Here is a 19,752-nt window from a genome sequence, read left to right on the forward strand (position 1 = left end):
AAATCAGGTGTGGGGAACCTGTGGCCTTCTGGAAGTTGCTGGACTACAATTTCCATGATCATCCCTTGCCATTGGCTATGCTTGCAAGAGCTGATGAGGCTTGGAATTAGAGTTGTAATTAGAAGGACCACAAGGGTTGTCTAGTTTAACCCCCTGCAATACAGAAAGCTGTCAACCCTCCCTGCTGTTTCCCAATGCTATAATAAGGGAATTTCCCGCAAAAAAGGGAAAGGTTGACAGCTTTGAATCTGATTCCTACTAATCCATAAAAATTATTCAAATGTCCACCTACATCCTGGGGTTGTTTTATCCATCACAAACAATCTTTTCCAGGGAAGAATATATTTTGTATTTTTCTCCAAGGAGCTCAAGGTGGTGGTACATGGTTTCCTCCCCCCCCCCGCCTCCTTTAATCCCCACAACAACCTTGTGAGGTAGGTTTCAAGCCGTATTGTCCAAACGGAATAAGCGGCCACCGACTCGCATCAAATCGGGCCGCTTTGTCTGCAACCGCAGACTGTTCGCCAGATCCGAAGGCCAGGCAGGGAGCCTTCCCTTCCAGCAGATGGCAGTAGTCTCGTTTTTGCGGCGGATGAGAAGGATCCCGCCTGCCGCCTCTGCTCCTTCCCTCGGCAGGAAATGACCTTTGTTTGGGGTCTTGGGGAAAGGCCAGGCTGGGTCGGGGCACGTGTGTTTTGCGTGCCGAGGGAAGAGGCTGGCGAGGAGGCCTCTCCTGCTGCAAAGATGGGCAAGAAGAGCAAGAAGGAGAAGAAGGTGAAGGGGGCTGAGAAAACAGCCTCCAAGATGGAAAAGAAAGTCTCCAAGAGGGCCAAGAAGGAGCAGGTGAGCCCAAAGGGCTGCGAGGAGGCTGGGCTGCCCCCTCCCTCCCGCCGGGACTCCTGTGCCTTTAAGAGCTTCGCTGCAGGCAGAATCTCAACAGGTTTGCATTTACTGGATGAAGAAAAAAAGCCCCCTTGGCTGAATTTCTGTGCAATCTTCAGCCCCCACTCCGCTTAAAAAAAAAAAAGGTGCATCAGCCATGGGGGCGGGGGGGGGAGGAATGCAGTCCATACGAACGTAGGTAGCTGCTTCATACTGAGTTAGACTATTGGCCCATTGAGCTCAGTGGTGGCTGGCAGCAGCTCTCCAGAGGTTTCGTTTCATTCATTTTGTTTGTACCTCTTTCCCACAAAATACAATCATGATCAAAGAAGCGGCTTACAACAAAAAAATGGATGCATTTCAAACAATTTCATAATCACATAGCAGAACATGGCTACAGTTTCGTAACATAGTAGAACAATAACAAATATAATAACAAAAACCCACATTCTGATACTATAAATATAGCAAGGTTATTTAAACAACACACAGCGTCCAGTAGCGGAAATAATAAAGGAGCTTCGCATTTCGTCTTAGTCCTAGAAGCACCAAGGTGTTGCTCAGTTTGCCTCTCCAGCAGCTTAGGAGGCTTCCAAGGGCAAAGGGTGGGGTAACTGGAAACGCCTCTCCCATGATGTTGGTGTTTCAGGCAGGGGGTGTCTCCAGCCCTACCTGGAGGTGCTGCTGGGGATTGAACCTGGGACCTTATGCATGCAAAGCAGATGCTCTGCCACTAAGCTGTAGCTCTTTTAAAAATAAAGGGTTGGGGGGCTGTGGCAGTACTAGGTGAGAGAGAACAAGAAAATAGAGAACAGTGTAATAGAATAAGCCCCCAGATCATCTGAGGATGGGAAATTCCTTCTAGATCTTGTGGTTCAGTCTGTGCTGGCTGATGGGAGTTGTAGTCCAGCAACATATGGAGGGCACCTGGTTGTGAAATGCTCTTGAACAGACTGTCTCTGTTTAAAGGAGGATCTTGAAGCTCTGATAGCGGAATTCCAGACGCTGGATGCTAAGAAGACTCAAGTGGTTGAGACAAGCTGCCCCCCGCCCTCCCCAAGGTAATGTGCACAGGGGTCTTATTTTCCTGGAAGTGTGGGCTACAAACAACCCCTAATAATTTTACCAGCCTTGCTTGAACCAGCATTGATTGCGCAGCATTCAGAATAACTAAAAGATCAGAGGAGTCTCATCGTTTGACTTTATTCTCTAGTATTTTTTCTACTGATGTTTTTTCATACGTCTCAGAAAGTGGCTGCTTTTGCATGTCACCTTAAGTGTTGCAGGATGGAGTTATATAAAGCTCTAAAGTACTTTTGCACGGTACGCATGGAACAGCTCCCCAGCCTGTGCCCCTTCTTATATCTGCCCCACCTTTCCATCTCCAGGCTCAACGCATCTCTGTCTCCACATCCTGAGAAAGATGAGCTAATCCTCTTTGGAGGTGAATATTTCAATGGCAAAAAAGTAAAGTATATCCTTTTGTCTATCCTCCTGCCCCCTTCCCTGACCCAGGGTACCTGTGGTTGCCCTCCAGGTGGTGCCAGGCTCCCAATTCCCATCAGCCCCAGGCCTAATGGGCAGGGGTGATGGGCATTGTACTCCAGCAACATCTGGAGGGCCATGGGCTCCCCAGCCCTGCCCTAACCCCAGTTCACCCTGCTTATAAACTCTGCCTTGACTTTTTCCTTTCAGTGATTTTGCACAAAATTATTTTATTGGAATGAGGAGCTATTCAGGGTCCCTGAATAAATGGGACTGCCTGTTCATGCTGCCCGCTGTAATGACGTTCCAGCTGCCACAGGCATGGCAGGTTCCATTAAAAGGGCCAAGAGTGATTGCCTGGCCATCATCAATGTTTTAGGAGTTCATAACTCTTGGAGACAGATTTGGAGCATCTCCTTCATCTCCTTGGCCTCTCTGCACATGAACAGCCCTCCTGCTGCTGTCTAAAAGGAGCTGGTCTCCTTTCTTTCCAAATTGAGCTTGTCCAGACTATGAATTTGCAGAGACAGAGTCAGACATTTGGGTCACAGACTGATTGTGGTCTCAAATTAGCAGTATAGGAATTGAGTCATTTCCCCCAACCGCTCCCTCTTTCTGTACAAAGCATTCTTTGGGCTGGTGCAGTGGGGGAAGCGGACAGTTCCTCTGCTGCTTCATCCTTCAGCCCATAATTTCTCAACATGGGGCAACAGGTTTCTTGGAGGTCCGCTCATTGTGGAGGAGCCTGCTTGGCTTTTGCCACCATGTCTTCCCAAGCACCTATCCCCTTAATGCCAGGGTTCCCTTCTGAGGTAGGTAAAGTTGCTAGGAGTTGCACCTTCACCCCCCCAGTACCTAAAAAAGGCCATGCTTTGGTAACTAGAAGTCTTTATGAATGTAATAGATTTCTGTTTAGCTCTGGGCACTGGCTAGGGTGCAGAAGTGTCCTTGTCCCTCTTCAAAGAGCTTGGAAATGAAAATCCTGGTGGGAGCTTTTAAAATAATGCTTTGGCATCAGTACCTCTCCCAAGACTTAAGGGATGGGGTAGGCTCTAAACTAGGCATCCCCAACCTTCGGCCCTCCAGATGTTTTGGACTACCAATTCCCATCATCCCTGACCACTGGTTCCGTTAGCTAGGGATCATGGGAGTTGTAGGCCAAAACATCTGGAGGGCCACAGGTTGGGGATGTTTGCTCTAAACTAAGAGAAGAAACTGAGTGCACATCTATTACCAAGTCAGGTTAAAGATCCTTGCATCAGTTTACAAAGGCCTGAGCAACTTAGGTCCAGGGTAGCTTAGGGATCACCTGAGCCCTTATATCCTGGCTTGATCATTGAGATCATCTGCAAGGGTGGTGTTGACCATTCTATGAGTTGCCAAAGCTCATTTGGCATTGATGTGAAATTGAGTCTTCAGCATCATTGGCCTGATCCTGTGGCATGTTGTTACTGGTGAAGATTCATCGGGCGCCTTCTAGATTAAATTCACCTTTAAACGTTTGCTGGGAAAAAAATTCTGTGCTAGGTTATGTATACACATAAGATCCATTATTTTAAATTTTAATGTGGTTACAGTTTAAAACCATTAGCAGGATTGGAATAGCACTTGCAGTTTAATGGTGAATTTTGGATATGATGGAGATATAAAAGACTTGGATTATTATAAAAGATGCAGGAGGAAATGATTAATGATAGGACCCACAAAAGCATGGAGGGAAGTCCAGGAGATTCTTTGTAATCTTGTTTTTATGATGTATGTTGGATATCTGAGTGTAAAACTTTAATTTGAAAAACCAAATAAATAAATTTATAAAAATAAATGAATTTTAATGTGGTTTTTTATTTGTATAGATATAATTGTGGAAAATCACTTTGGGGTTTTTTATTATTAAATTGCCATATACAAGTATTTTAATAAATCAAAGGAACGTGTGTGTGTTGATTAAGCTACATATTCTAGCAAGCTTCCGCCTCCTCTTTCTCTTCCTCTAGACGTTCCTGTACAACGAGCTGTTTGTTTACAACATTCGGAAGAACAGCTGGGCTAAACTTGACATCCCCAACCCCCCTCCGCGCCGCTGTGCCCATCAGGTATATGCTGTGCCCCAGGTAGCAGTTCTAGGAGGTGAGGGTTCGTAGTAGCAGGAGGGGTTACAGAGCTGATGCAGAGGCCCTCCTGACACCCTCCTTCACCAACATCATACCATGTGTTGCCTCAGAGTAGCAGTATATTAATTGTTGTTTGTTTTAAGGTTTCAGGACGGGTAATAACAATTTAAAATACAACATATATTTAACTTTAAAATCATATAAATATACAGTATAGGCACAGTGACACACATGCACACTAGGGGCTGCTGCGCCACACTAGGGATTCCCCTTCCCAACTCATACAACTATTATGCACAATCCCAACTCCATTTCTGAAGCTGCCTCTGTCTTTGGTTCTGCAGTCCTGCCTTGCGCTCCTGTTTTCATCTTCACCCCTATGCCTCCTCCCCTTTGCCATTTCCCTCTCAGTTCCTTCTGCTCCTGCTTTGCTCAAACTTCTGCTGTTGTTTAAAACCACTTTCCCCATCAGTGTCTCTCCCTTCTGACTCCCATGCCACTGCCCCTTGTGTCGGGCAACCTGTCTTCTTTTTCCCTTCCTACCTCACCCTGACTTCATGCAAATCCAAGATTGTGTCGTGGCACCTTATTGCTGTCCAATAAGGGACAGCAATGACAGCCTCACATTTTTACGTAGAAGGAGAGAGAAAGTTGCATGGTTATTTTGCATCAGATGTGGAAATAAGCATATATGCAAGAATGTTGCTAGAGAAACCCACTGAGTTTGATGCTGGTGCTCGAAAACGGATGGGCTCTCTTTGTGTTTGTGTGTGTGCTCTCTCTGTAAAATTCTGCCTGTCATAAATGACAGTGTCCAGCAGGTGGTGTTTTAACAAGCTGTAATTTTCCACAACAAGCCATTCTCTGGAGCAGGACTCTAGTCTAACCTGTACAGATCAACTCCTGGGATCCACTCTTAACCTCATCCGGCAACCTGGACCGGTTTTTAAATTAGTTCTACTGGATATGCCTTTCTGTCTCCCTACCAAGCAGCAGCAGAATCCTTCTAGGCTTCTTTGTGTGACCTACCTTTGGCTTACATGTGATCTATTTCTGGGCCACCATCCAACTACTGTAGGCCACCACTGGCCTGGAGTTGCAGTATGCTTTTGCATACATACATTGCACCGTTTGGCCCAGATCAAAGCATAAAAATACTGTTTCATTCAACCCAGCAGTCCCAGCACAAGGCAACTGCAGCAGTACTAACGCCCTCCCCCCACCAACTTTTCTTCCCAAAAGCTCATAGAAAAAGAAATATTCACAAGGTCTGGTGAAAGGATGACAAGGAGAGAGCCAAATGTATCTCTTGAGGCAGGGAATTCCTTGGAATTCCTTTTGAGGGGTCACCCTTGGAAAAAAAGTCCTGTCTGCTAAATTACTTTGTATGCTGCAGAGAAAGAACATCTAGATTCCTTTCCTTGTGACACTGTTATCCTTTGGTGTCCATTCTGAATTACGAAGGGATTCTGAAGGCTTTAGCCCAAATGCACCCCAGGAGTTGAGGCAATAAGACCCATCTGCCACCACTGAACTGTGAAACCTCCACAATCGTGCCATCTCTCCCCCACCCCCTTTCAGCTATTAAAGTCACAGGCTTGGCTTTGTCAGGGCATGAATTGCTCTACTCATTGCTAGGAATACTGCTTGAAACTGGTTCACATCTGTGAATTCTGGATGACCTGTACATATAGAGCCTTGCCCTTGGTTGTCCCAACAGTAAAATGGGGGTAAGCACAACCCAGCTGGCAGTGTTGTTGGTAAGGTTTAATGAGAGATGCTGTTCATGTATTGCACATGTTGAAAATTACACAAAACTTGCCCTAACTTTTTCTTATCTATCTCTCTTTCTTTGGCAGGCTGTGGTGGTAGCTCAGGGTGGCGGACAGCTTTGGGTGTTTGGCGGGGAGTTTGCTTCACCAGACGGGGAGCAGTTTTACCACTACAAAGATCTCTGGGTCTTGCATTTGGCCAGCAAGACCTGGGAGCAAATAAAGTAAGTGAGGTGTGGCATAATGCATAGGCTGCTTGTCTCCTTGAGCAGCAGCATTGCCAGAGTCCAGTCCTGGGAAACGTCTCTTTTTTTCCTTTCCCAGATGTTGCCGGGCTCCCAACTCCCATCAGCTGGCTGGGGCTGATCAGAGTTGGAGTCCAATAGTGTCTGGGAGGGCCACAGATGTTTCCCAACCTTAGTAGAGGGGTGTGATAAGTGGGTAGGCAAAGCGAGTCTTCACTTTCTGATCCCAACTGATTGGAAAGGTAGAGCATCTTCAAATATTGAAGAGTGTTTAGGAAATTGTGACAACATAAAGCGTGAATTTACCTGGTTGGCAAATAGGCAATGCTGTCTTCCATATGTGATCACTTTTTCCTACCTGGAGGAAATACTTAAAACATGAAACTGCACGTTGGGGTTTATATGAACATGCAGGAATATGGGAGGCTGCCTTGCACCAGTTCAGACTGTTGGTCCCTCTAGTTCAATATTGTCCACACTGACAAGCAGAATGGCTCTCCAGGTTTTCAGGCAGGGAATCTCTCCCAGCACTACTGGGAGATGCTGCTGGGAATTGAACCTGGGTACGTCAGCATGCAAAGCAAATGCTCTACCCCTGAGCTACAGTGGAAATACCCTTCTGTACGGAGCTGCTCTATTCCAAGTCTGACCACCTAGCTCAGTATCAACCACTTGGACAAGCAAAGGCTTTCCAAGGTCCTCCTGCCTGAGATCTGATCAGCTGAAGATGGCAGTCTGGTGTAGTGGTTAGAGTGCCAAATTAGGACCTGGGAGACCAAGGTTCAAATCCCTGACTCTCACCAGGCATGATCTTCGGCTAGTCACTGCCTATCAGCCTAACTTACCTTTCAGGGTTGTTGTGGGAATTAAATGAGAAGGAGGAGGAGGACCCTGCACGTACCTTGAGTCCCTTGGAGAGAAAAGGCAGGATATAAATAATAACCTGGGACCCTCTGCCCATGATGCATTGGCTCTGCCACTCCTCTGCAGAAGCACCGTCTGACACTGTGTTGTCAGTAAGACCTCCTTGGCCCCCGTTTTGCCCACCCTCTCATTTTTTTTGTTTTCTGCAAATCGAAATGCCAGAAGGAGGGAGGAGCAGAAAGTTGATTTACACACAGACACGCTGTCAGGATAGCAGTGAAACACAGGCGGGCTGCCTCCCCCGCAGACTTTCTCATCAGCACAGATGTTGGAGCTCTTCCCAAGGAGGAGGTGGAGATGGAGCTTTTGTTTCTAATAAATAAAAAAGGGCAGGGGTGGGGGTGGGGGAGAAGTAGTTTGTCAGCCAAGAGGGCAAGTGTGTTGCCTACGGGAAAAACAAGCAGCCAAATAGATGTTCTTGTTCCCTAAATTTGGGGTGGGCAACTTCTGGCCCTTGGGAGTCCTAACTCCCACCATCCCTGCGGCCATTGGTCCTGCTGACTGCTGGAATTGCCGGGAGTTGGGAGTCCAACAACACGTGGGGAAGCAGAGGCATCTCAGTCCCCGCCCCCCAAATGGTATGAAGCAGGCACTGGCAATGTGCAAACAGTGGGGCCTTCTCCAGTCACTGCTCACTTCTGTTCACTTCTGTTTCAGGGCTTCTGGGGGCCCTTCGGGTCGGAGCGGACACCGCATGGTGGTGTGCAAGAGGCAGCTGATACTCTTCGGAGGGTTCCATGAAAGTGCAAGGTCAGTCGGCGCTGTGGTTTCTGTTCACTTGGAAAGGGTTGGCTTCTGCCCAGCAGACCATAGGCCAGGGGCTTCTCACCTGTGGCCTTCCAGATGTTGCTAGAGTCTCCATACGCATCATCCTTGAGCAATGGCTGTGCAGATGGGAGTCCGACAATATCTGGAGGGCTACAGCAGCTGCCCCATTCCTGCCTCCGATCCATCTTGTTCATTGCGCCCCATTCTGAATGCTGCCAGTCAGTGGAGTTCCATTGGTCAATGGAGTTCCATTTGTCAGCTGATCTCCAATCGTTGGACTTCATTTCTTCCACCGTGTGCCATGTGTTGATGGCAAGGGCTCATGGAGAGGTGGATCTGCTACAGAACTCCCTTTCATTGGAGGTGGGGTGGAATTAAGGGACTAGGGACATTGTGGACGGAGGTCTGTCATGTGATGGAATGGGGTGGAGAACGTGGCCACAGAAAACCGTCATCTCTTTCCCCCATAACATTAGAAAGAACTCCAATGAAACTGACTAGCTGTAGATTCAGGATGGTCCAAGGGAAGTCCACCCTAACACAATAGACTTGTGGGATTCTCTGACACAAGACACGGTGGTGTCTACTTGCTTACACAGATGTTGAAGTGGATTGTGCTGATTTCTGGAAGAGAGATTTATCAATAGCTCTTAGCCATGGTGGCTGTATGGAGCCTTCATGTTCAGTTGACGTATACCGTTAAATGTCAGGTAGTAGAAGCAAACAGTGTGGAAGGTACTCATGCCCTGTTTGTGGGCTTCTTTGGGATATTTGATCTGCCACTGTGTGGGAAATGGAATGCTCAACTAGATGTGCCTTTGGATTGCTCCATGTTCTCAGTATCTTATATGTTGCATCTAAAGCCAAGCTTGGAGTATATTCTGGAAGCTAGAGTGGAGCATCATTAAAAGAAAGAAAGAAAGAAAGAAAGAAAGAAAGAAAGAAAGAAAGAAAGAGTGGAATTCAGACAGGCTCCTTTCAGGAATCTGCTTCCAGGAATGACTCCTTTTTTTTGTCACCACGCATCAGAGAGTAAGGATTTTTGGACATTCAGCACCAGGGACAGCAACTTTAGGAAGCAAGAGACTTCCTGACGAGTTTCATGTGCTTATACTGTACATTTTTGCTCTGCCTTCCAAATGTTAAGGTGTACATCGCAATCTCTGGGAGTGCCAGTGACGTGGGCGTTCCAGCTTAGTGCTCCAAGCAAGAGGCAGGGTGTCCAATAGCTTCAGCAAGGTTCATGTGCCTTCAGACCATGCGCCTTATCAGTACCTCTGCCTGCTGCTTTTGTTCCAATCAGAGATTACATCTACTACAATGATGTTTATGCCTTTAACCTGGACGCATTTGCCTGGACCAAGCTGACTCCCTCTGGGATTGCCCCCGCTCCAAGGTCTGGTTGCCATCTAGCTACCACTCCTGAAGGCAACATCCTTGTCTATGGAGGTTACTCCAAGCAGGTAAGTGGTGCCTTTTACTGCCTTATTGAAAACATTGACTTCCTTAGTTCCCTGAGCGACCAAGAGTGAGTTTGCAAGGAATAGGCTAGCTCCTCTTATCTGTGTTTTGTTGGGGCTCTGGATCATTTGTAGCAATGCCCACATAACTGAAGAGGCACACTCTGGGCTGGTTGTTTTCTGGGACAGCTCTCCCTTCATGTGGCTCAGATTTTCCACATTGGGGGGGGGTATCACTCTCTGCCCCTAGTCATTCAGCAAAGTTGTTGATCTGCAAGAAGTTTGATCACTGAGCCTAATTTGACTAGAGCTTTTGGTCAATCAGACTGAACATTTGGGTGGTCAAGACTTCTTAAAGTGAAAATGTTCCTGTTTAGTTGGGCTCTGTTGCAGTTCGTACAGAAAATGTACGACTTCCCTCCTTTTGCAGAGCATGGAAGCAAATCTCATTAGCAGCTATTGCATCTGAACAGCCAGAGGGACACCACCTTTTGAGCCTCTCCAGTCTCATGTCTTTTGCCTTCCTGTTTGCTTCATCAGTCAAGGGTATGGAATGGAGGCCTTGGTGTTGCCTTTCCTAGTGGATAACTAGACTGTGGCTATAGTGCTAACTCCAGAATGCCTCTTCCTTTCCTGCCCAATCCTTGAGGGCTCTAAGCAGGTTGCTGTTTAATTTAAGCCTCTAAACAATCCCAGGAAGTAGGTTGGGTTGAGGGCAAGCCTCAAAGACTGTAGCTAAATGCAGATCTGAGTGTTGCTGCTCAGCTCAGCTCTGCTGGCTTGTATTCTACATGTTAGAAATTAAGGGGAGACATGATGAAGATGTCTAATAGCATGAGCAGAAAGCTAGACTGTTGTGATCGCCCACCCCCTTCTTTTGATACTTTTTGTCTGGAAGGAAATGGGGGCTGCTCTCCTGTGTTCATTTTTCTTTTTCATTTTACTTTCTGACTTTCTCATTAGTGTGCTTTGCCAAATTGGATGGGATCTGCTTGGATTTCCAATTGTGCAGATGCTCACCTGCTTCAGGGGTTGCCTACATGTACCCACAGAGGGGCAAAAAGCTTGTCCCGGTGAGCAAGCGCAGCAGCGGCTGACATATGTAGGTGCCTGCCCCATTTTGTGATCCTTTCTCTTTTTTCCTGCTCTTTTAGATGTGGCAGCCATTTTGTGACCTGCCACATCCCCGCATCAGCCATTTTGTTATATGCCAGCCCCCCTCTCTGGCAGCCATTTTGTGCCTGGCACCCAGAGCACTTTCTCACAAGTCCAGATTTGTCCCCTGGCTGAAAAAGGTCAGAGCTCCTGCTTGAATGCAGAAAATAAGAACCCCTTTCTTGCAAGGCATCAGTGATTTGCCCCATTCTTGCTTTCTCCTCCTATTCCCACCATCTGCACCAATCTACAAACCACAAAGCGTGCAAGGTGTCTGTGGATGTTTTTAAATATATACTTGGTGGTTTGCGACAAGGGTAATGTGGTTTCAAGTGGGGGAAACAATGCTGTTATCTGTCTGTCTCTGCTCTTCTGAGCTGGAAAGGCCTTGTAGTGCCTAGCTTCAAGTTGCTTGCTAGTTTTGGCCTGCTATATATGGGCTTACGGAGCTCCCCCCTCTTCCTCTTTTGGGGATTTGACACCAGGGGGCACCCAGGTACGTTAGCAGCCTATATAGCCTTACCAAGATCTTACAGTCTAAATTAATTTATTGCATTTACCGTATATCCCACATCTTTCAAAGAGCTCAGGTAGGCGTAAATAGTTCTCCCCCTCCTCATTTAATCCGCACAACAACCCTGTGAGGTAGGTTAGGCTGAGAGGGACTGGCCCAAGGTCACACGGTGAGCTTCATGACCTGGTAGGTCCTAGTCCAGCACTCTAACCACTTCCCCACACTGGCTCCCTTTGCAAGATGCTATGTGCAGTGGGATTGTCCTAAGCAGGTGCAAGATCTTGCTGGGTGTTTTTTGCACGGGACATGGTGCAATCTGAAACATCCCTTTTAAAATGCCTTGATTCTAGTCCTTATCATCAAAAGTCATATGTGAAGATCATCTTTGTTTCCACGCTTCATGTTGATGGGTCAGGTTCCACAAGTGGAATCACAAGTCTGTTGTGTGTTGACACTTGCTTGAGACCTGTTGTATCATACAGAACCATAGAGCTGGAAGGGTCATTGGGGGGGGGTGTCATCTGGTCCTACCCTCAGTGCAGCAATCTTGCCGCCACAATGCTAAGTCAAAATCTGTGTCCTTTTAATTACTGCCCATTCTAGAGAGAACAACCACATTTGGGTGTGACCACATTAGGGATACTGTGTTCAGTTCTGGTCACCTCGCCTGGGAAAGGATATTGCAGAGTTGGAAAAGGTTCAGAAAGGGGCAACCAAAAATGTTCAAGGGGGTGGAGCAACTCCCCTATGTTGGAAAGGTTGCAGTGTCTTAGATATTTCAGTTTAGAGAAAAGGTGTGTAAGAGATGAGATGATCTAATCTTATAAAGTTAATCCATGGCACGGAGAAGGTGAATAGAGAACAGTTTTCCTCCCTTTCTCATAACACTAGAACTCATGGGCATCCACTGAGTGTTGGAATATTTAGGGTAGATAAAAGAAAGTGCTTCTTCATGCAGCATATAGTTAAAACTATGGAACTCCCTCCTGCAGGAGGCAGGGATGGCCATCAAATTGGAAGATTAGACAAATTTATGGTGGAGAGGGCTATTAATGGATGCTAGCCATGATGGCTATGCTCTGCTTCCAGAGGCAGTAATGCTGAATACCAGTTGCTGGAAAGTACAGGAGGAGAGAGAGCTTTTGTGCTCAGGTCCTCCTGAGGGTTTCCGACAGGCTGGTCGCCGTGAGAACAGGATGCTGAACTAGATAGACCTGATCAAGCAGGCGGCTCTTACGTTTCTCAGCAAGCCTGTTCCACCTTCTATGTGGCGGCAGATCAGATATTGGAAAGCCACCAGCCTGCCTTATCTTCTGTTGTAAGGATTACAGGATAACGCTCGTGAAGCACTTTCTGAACTCCTTAAAAGTCATAGAAGATGCTGTGGTTACTCTTTGGCCTGTAGCCTTGTTTGCATTTCAGTCTTTCTGTGTCTCAGTAAACTCTGTTCCAGGCTTGCAGAGGAAAGCCTTTTGTAAAAACTCGTATATTTAGGCAAACCCATTCGGACTTATTCAGACCTCTTATGTACACTTTGTGTATTAAATATCTGTTTATTTTTAAAAACAATTTTATTATATTCACAGTTTTAAAATCTGTTTTAGTTATTAGTTTTTAATGGAAATTTTGTACCATTTTGTATATCAACCACTTTGATTTTCTTTTATTTAAGCAGTGGATAGATAGCTAGATTTTTAAAAAATCAAACTTTTTTTCCTACAGCGAATTAAAAAAGACGTTGACAAGGGCACTCTTCATACAGATTTGTTCCTGTTGAAGGCGGAAAGCTCAGGTAAGCAGGAGGGCTCAAGGCTGCCTGGACTCCATACATAGGAAGGTGGGCCTGGTCTGGGTTCGATTCTCAGTGTAGTGGCTTGGCTTACATACGTGAGGTTTTTGGAGCTATTTGCTCTTCAGGTGGCCTTCGACAAGTGGGGTGGCGGGGGAAGCAGGTGGATGGGTGACAGAGCTGCCATTTCAGAGGTATGGGGTGGACAGAGGAGTGGAGGCAGGATTTAAAGTCTTGCTTTTCATTCCAAGCAGGCACTCTGCTCACATTCTGCTGACCTTAGACTTCATGATGTTTCCCTTTGCCTGTGACTTGCAAATGCTGCCCACCTTAAAAAGAAAGAAAGAAGCACTCCTTTTCTCTTTCATGTTTCCTAGACAAGTGGACATGGGCTCGGATTAGTTCTTCAGGGGTGAAGCCGACCCCCAGGTCTGGCTTCTCGGTGGCTGTGGGCCCCAGCAACCGGTCCCTTCTTTTTGGTGGGGTCCACGATGAGGAAGAGGAGGAGGACCTCGAAGGAGACTTCTTTAACGATATTTATTTCTACGACTTGGCGAAGAACCGGTGGTTTCCTGGACAGCTAAAGGTCTGGAAAGATTCTTAACCGTGGGGTTACTCTTGCTCAGCAGCCTTTAGCCCTACAACGTGGAGATAATCATGTTGCCCTGCCTTGCAGGGTTGTTGTTAAGAAATGCAGCAAGTGCAAAATGTCGGCGAAAGTGCTCAGAGCACTTGAGAGCCCTGTGCAAGTTCTGAGGGTTTCACATTTTGGTTTACAAGCCCCCTGGCCTTGCAGAGGAATCAGGGATGTGTGCATGACCACCACAAAGTTGCCAAATGAAAAAAAAAAGGAAAACTGAAAAGAAAGAAAAGAACCTACATATTTTCACCTGCAGTACAATTCAACTCACACAGACCTCTTGTAACATAGAGAGTTGAGCCTGGGTGGTGCAGTGGTTAGAATGCTGTTCTAGGACCTGGAGAACCAGGGTTCAAATCCCTGCTCAGCCATGAAGCTTGGGCCAATCTCTCCCTCTCAGCCTAACCTACCTCACAGGGTTGTTGTCAGGATAAAACAGAGGGGAAGAGAGTCATGCACGCCATTGCAAGCTTGGAGGAAAGGTGGGATATAAATGCAAGGAATGAATAAGACAAAATAGATTACTTGCGGTCATCACAATGGACTAATCTGCCCATTCAGCAAAATGCACGTGTTGCCATCCCACCTGGATTATAATAAATAATATAATAATAAATTTTTATTTATACCCTGCCCTTCCCGGTTCAGAAACCCGGGCTCAGGGCAGCTAACAAAAAATTTAAAACAATTGTAATACAACATAAAAGCAGCATAAAAATACAGTATAAAAGCATGAATAACAATAAAATTCGAAGTTCAAAATCAATTTGGGGGAAATCCACCCAATAAACATTAGATAGTCACCAGGGCTAGCTGGCTAAATTAGTCCTACCTGGGTCAGTGAGTAGGCCAGGGGAGAATTAGCTGTGGGGTCCCAGAGCGGATAATCTTCATAAAAAGGAGAGGGGGGGGGGAGAGAAGGGAAATAAAAAGATCAAGCTGAGTTCAAATTAAAGGCCAGGCGGAATAGCTCTGTCTTACAGGCCCAGCGGAAGGAGGTTAAGTCCTGTAGGGCCCTAGTCTCATGGGACAGAGCATTCCACCAGGTCAGAGCGATCACTGAAAAGGCCATGGCCCTGGTGGAGGATAGTCTGACTTTCTTAGGGCCTGGGACCTCTAAACTATGGTTATTCATGGACCTTATGGTCCTCTGCGGGGCATACCAGGAGAGGCGGTCCCATATATACAAGGGCCCTAGTACCACTTCAGAAAGCAGGTTGGGAGTGGTGTGTTTGAATGCTCCCTGTGTATCATCACAAAGTCCTAAAAAAGGAAAGCTAGCACACCAGGGGAAAGCCTCCAGCCAAGCCTACACCCCAGTGCGACCATCTGCTTTGTTGTTGTTGTTGTTGTTGTTGTTGTTAAAAAATTCAACCATGCAATTCCCACCTGCATTTTAAAGTGGTCCAGTGCCAGAAGCACTGTACCATTTCTGAACACTCAGGTCAGCTCCCTGTCAGCAGAATTGGAGAGGTGGAGGGAGAGCACACCGGATAAAGAACCAATTCCTGCCAAATTTCATGAGTTTGTCAGGAAGGTGGCAGTTGTCCGTTCTGCTTTGCCTTTCAAAAGTTGTGCAGACCTTCGCCTTTGGGCTTCGGCCTGCTTCCATTAAAGTGTTTATCTTCCTTCCCTCCAACCTCAACAGGGCCCAAAGACTGAGAAGAAGAAGCGGCGTCGAGGGCCTGTGGCAAAGACTAGCTGTGAAGGTGGTGAGAGCGAGGAGCAGCTCCCTCCGGGCCCCGTGGAGATCGTCAAGGAGGTGGTGGCGGAGGATGGGACCATCATGACTATCAAGCAGGTGATTTCGGCCCCCGAGCTGGAGCTGCAGGATCCTGAGTCGGAGGATGAAGAGGATGGCACGGGTGATGAGGCCTCCAGCCAGCAGGTGGAGCCATGCCCACGCTCAAACGCCATGCTGGCAGTCAAGCACGGGGTGCTCTATGTTTACGGAGGGATGTTTGAGGTGGGCGACCGCCAGTTCACTCTGAACGACCTTTATGCTATTGACCTCCACAAGATGGAAGAATGGAAGGTCCTCGTGGAGATGGACCCAAGTAAGTTGAAGCCACTTGCCATATTTTGCTTCGAGCTCTTGCAGCCAGCTCTCTGTTCTGTACTTCTGCCATTACACCAGGCAATTGCAACGGTCATTGATGTTAAGAATTCAAATTCTCATTTATTTTTTAAAACAACGACAGCAACAACAAGTTGCTAGTCCTTATGGCTGAAGCTTTCTAAAAGCCTATTGGTGCTGCCTGATGAAATCCCAAAAGCTGTTGGAGCCAAAGATCAGACACTGCTGTTCTGACTCCTTGCCCTTCCCCAGTTGGCAGCAGAAGCAAAATCTACAACACTGACCAGAAGGATAAAACAACACAGTAATTGCCACCCTCTTCACAACGCTAACGATAGATGACAGTCTTTCCATCTGATCAGGTCCTCAATTGTGTTAGGACTTCAACACAGCAATTGGAGGTAGCGGGGTCCTGCCTACAGTTTTCCCACAGGCATCTGGTCAGCCAAGGTGAGAACAGGATGCTGGACTACTTGGGTCACAAGCCTGATCCTGCAGGCTCTTATGTACCTGTCTATTGCACAGAAAATATGCACACTTTGCTCATTTGTCTGATTTAAATAGAACAGCTACCAAGGCGGCACAAACACAAACATGCTCTGTTGCTGGAGCTTTGATTCTGTAGTGTTTGCCAACTCCTTTCCACAAGAAATTCCAGTGAGCTGCAAGCTCATTAGAGCTGCTGTTGCCCATCCAACACGACTTCTGAAATTTCACTAGGCGCTACCCGCATTGTCTTTTTTTAACAGCCTGTCTCTGCAAACATAAGGACTAGAAACTTGAGAGGAAGCCCTTATTCTTAAAATACTTGATTCTGTGCCAGACACTGAGCATTGACACAAAACCAGTAGGAGCATGTGGAGCACCCACAGCCGTCAGCAGACAGTCAGAACTTCAGGAAAGCCTTTTCTATAACAATCTCATCAAGTTCCTGGGCATTGGAAACTGTTCCTAGTAATCTGAGTGCTGCTGTGTTTAATTTTACTACACGACTGCAGCTGACTGGGGACAAAAGCCTATTTAGGCTGGCAAATTAGACAGGTGATGGGGATGCAGCCTGCAGCTGAGGCTGTTTTTAATTCTTGAGGCTGTGAATAGCGTTGGATTTCATCAAGTGCGCTCACACAAAGTCTAATTTTGGCCTGGCTTAATCCCCGGGAAAAACGTTTTTTCCGTGCCCTTTGGCTCTAAGTTGTCTGGCCTCATTTGTGTCTGGACTTTGAAACCTTTGTCTTAATCCCACCAAAGTCGTCATGTCTGTGTGTTGACTCCTTTTTAGGCTGAGTGCCTCTGGCAAGCCCCAGTTGCCCGCAGCCCCAGGCACCAGCCGCAAACTCCTCTTGGTTATCCCACAGGTCTTTCCACTTCGTTTCCCCACTTACCGTTGTCATAGAACCACGGAACTAGAGTTGGAAGGGATCCTCAAGGGTCATTAGCCCAGCCCCCTGCAATGCAGGAATCACAGCTAATCACAGTCATTTAAATAAGGTTGCTACCTGCCTTCAGTGCCATCTTCTAGTGGGAAGGCAGGATATGACTCCTTTAAATAAAGTAAAACAAATCTCAGCCTCTGCTGCTCACAAGCCTTTCATGATACCTGGACACAGGCAGCTGTGTTGACTGATTATTATTATTATTTGTACCGTTAATTAAAAGCATTGCCCATCCTTCACCAGCAGGTCTCAGGGTGGGCTACAACAATTAAAAATTCAGAATTAAAAGCAGATTACAGTCACAGGTTGGGCCCTGAATGCGCACGCATCTCAGCTGTCAAAGGCCGGGATAAAGTTGTGCATCTTCAGCACAACCTCCTGTTTGCCCTCGACAGCCACCACTGTAAACCCAGGTATATAAAGAGTAGCTGCTGGTCACCTGATGATGATGAAATTCTAGATAAAGTGGCCAGATGGGGAAGCTGCTGTTCCTGCTGCTAACTTTGTATTCCCTTTTATACCTGCGAATTTTAATGGCTGCGGCAGAAACTCAGGAATGGCTTGAAGATTCGGAGTCTGATGACGAGGGAGATGTGGAAGGTGCGGAGGGAGGAGAGGAGGAGGACGAGGAGGAAGATGAAGAAGAGGACTCTGACGATGCTGAGGGCGAGGATGAAGGTATTTGCGCAGAAAAAAGCTGGAAAAGAGCACCCGTCTTCTCAGATGTGCTGGAAAGGAGACGCTTGTGTTTCCTGTCTCCGCTTGACTTTGCATGCCAAATGTTAGCTTTAAGGTAATCTGCTTGACTTTTTGTTAAGTGGATTTGGCAGTGAATTGTGCAGTTCAAGCTTCATCTGTAAGGAAGTGGAGATTTGTTGGGGATTTTAGTGGAGTTGCTATAGGATATTACGCATTCTTTGTGCAGCATCTTTTTTGTCTGTGGAGGGCTACACCTGGAAGAGAGCAGGTGGTTCTCTCTGCTTTGCTCGAAGCAAAATTCCAAGTATGATTGATACTTGGCCAATAAAATTATTCCTTAAAAATTATTCCTCCTCATTGCTCTCTCTCTCTCTCTCTCTCTCTCTCTCTTCCTGCCTTCTGCAGCAGAGGAAGATCACCCCGCTGTGCAGCCTGATGAAAACTACACGGACTATCTCTCCAGGACAGAGCAATACTGGGTGAAACTGGCCCGCCAGAAGATGGGCCCTGACGCCAAAGAGAAGAAGATGGTGAAAGTGGGGCATGCAATGGCAAAGGCCTTCCACGAAGGGTCTGCCTAGGCGAGGTCTTGCCTGCCCCTCAATGAGCGTTTGGACCAACTGTTGTGTAAACATGCAATTCTCCATTTCCAGGGGAAACTACCACTTGGCTTTCTGCATGTTTAGGAATTGGCTGTAAGGGAGCAGTTTGCAGCCCCAAGGATTAGAAGGCCACCTCTAGCCCTGCAAGCGCTTCTCTCCCTCTCCCTCATCTGCTCCTGCTGATTTTGTGTCAGGTTGCTGGTGCTTCGGGGCTGGAGGATGTTCCCTTGTGATATTGTGAACGTAACCCTGGTTGGCACAGGAATGCCTTCCAAGGAGGGGAGGCAGGAAGAGGAGAGGAAATGGGAGAGGCTTGGATGGGAGTTGGTGGATTAGAGGGATCAGGTGCTTAAAAGCTTGGCTATTCTTGTTGGAAGCTTTGAGTTTCATACTTAAATGTTTGAGAGTTTCAGGAGGCTCCTGTTTTTCGCTCCCATCATCAGACCAGGAACTGGGACTTAACCATTTCAGCAGATTTTATAAATAAAGGTTCTTTTGTCTGTTAGGATGCTTTCTCCTCTTTAATGGGCAGTATTGAAGATGGGAAACCTTTTGAGCTGGGATGTACCAAGCTCCCATCTTGTTCTGCATCTGACAGGTGTGCCAACATCAAGCCAGACATTCTTCATGCTTAGAAAGCTATATCATGCTGGCTTTAGTCACCATACCAAATGCATGGACTGAATTTCCTCCCAGATAGTTGCCTAACTTCTTTCCTTTTAGAGTGCAGAAATAAAGCTTAGTGACCCTGGTTTCAAATTCATAGGAGGAAGAGCTCTGTGGATGGGGTGGGGGCTGGAAGAGGCCTTGAATCTGCCCCACAGTGGAAGGTTCATCATCTGGATCATACCCTGTAAGACATTAACTTTTCACTTTTTTTCTAAGACTGACAGTGCTTTCAGAACCATATTTTATAAACATTTACAACATCTTAAGAATTCCTCATTTTTTAAAAAGAACTTTTCTCATTGGAAATAGAAAAACTGCCCCTATCAAAGGTATTTAACCCTTAAACAAGTTTAAATAAGCAAGCACTTTCAATTAGTTATTATTTTTCAGCAACTGGATCTTAGTATTAGCCTAGAGCCCTAATCTGGGACTGGCTAGAGGATTTGCATGCCTGAGTTTAAGCTGATTTTCGTCCTGTTAACTTCAGGTGGGGCTGAGTCTACTTCAGTCCTAGTACAGCAGCTGCA

At 46.7% G+C, this 19,752-nt stretch overlaps 1 protein-coding gene across 2 annotated transcripts; it reads left to right on the forward strand.

Annotated features, from left to right (window-relative positions):
- Positions 1-642: 642 nt before the first annotated feature.
- On the forward strand, positions 643-19,061 carry KLHDC4 (kelch domain containing 4). 2 transcript variants are annotated; one of them, XM_033157025.1, is made up of 13 exons: positions 643-843; positions 1,852-1,943; positions 2,271-2,349; positions 4,362-4,460; positions 6,338-6,474; positions 8,077-8,169; positions 9,491-9,650; positions 13,039-13,108; positions 13,483-13,691; positions 15,394-15,802; positions 17,802-17,933; positions 18,360-18,494; positions 18,525-19,061. In XM_033157025.1, exons 1-13 carry the CDS (start codon positions 745-747, stop codon positions 18,533-18,535), a joined length of 1,725 nt encoding a protein of 574 aa, XP_033012916.1. In that variant the 5' UTR covers positions 643-744; the 3' UTR covers positions 18,536-19,061. The 2 variants fall into 2 exon arrangements, with proteins under 2 accessions (XP_033012916.1, XP_033012914.1); XM_033157023.1 differs by having other exon boundaries at positions 18,360-19,061.
- The last annotated feature ends 691 nt before the right edge of the window (positions 19,062-19,752 follow it).

The sequence above is a fragment of the Lacerta agilis genome, chromosome 8 (genome assembly GCF_009819535.1).
Source record: "Lacerta agilis isolate rLacAgi1 chromosome 8, rLacAgi1.pri, whole genome shotgun sequence".
NCBI lineage: Eukaryota > Metazoa > Chordata > Lepidosauria > Squamata > Lacertidae > Lacerta > Lacerta agilis.

Bases quoted from the DNA above. Each gene is read 5' to 3' on its own strand.
- KLHDC4 (XM_033157023.1), top strand. From the start codon at position 745: ATGGGCAAGAAGAGCAAGAAGGAGAAGAAGGTGAAGGGGGCTGAGAAA. The intron at 844-1,851 runs GTGAGCCCAAAG...CTCTGTTTAAAG, and splicing joins AGAGGGCCAAGAAGGAGCAG to GAGGATCTTGAAGCTCTGAT. The intron at 13,692-15,393 runs GTCTGGAAAGAT...CAACCTCAACAG, and splicing joins GGTTTCCTGGACAGCTAAAG to GGCCCAAAGACTGAGAAGAA.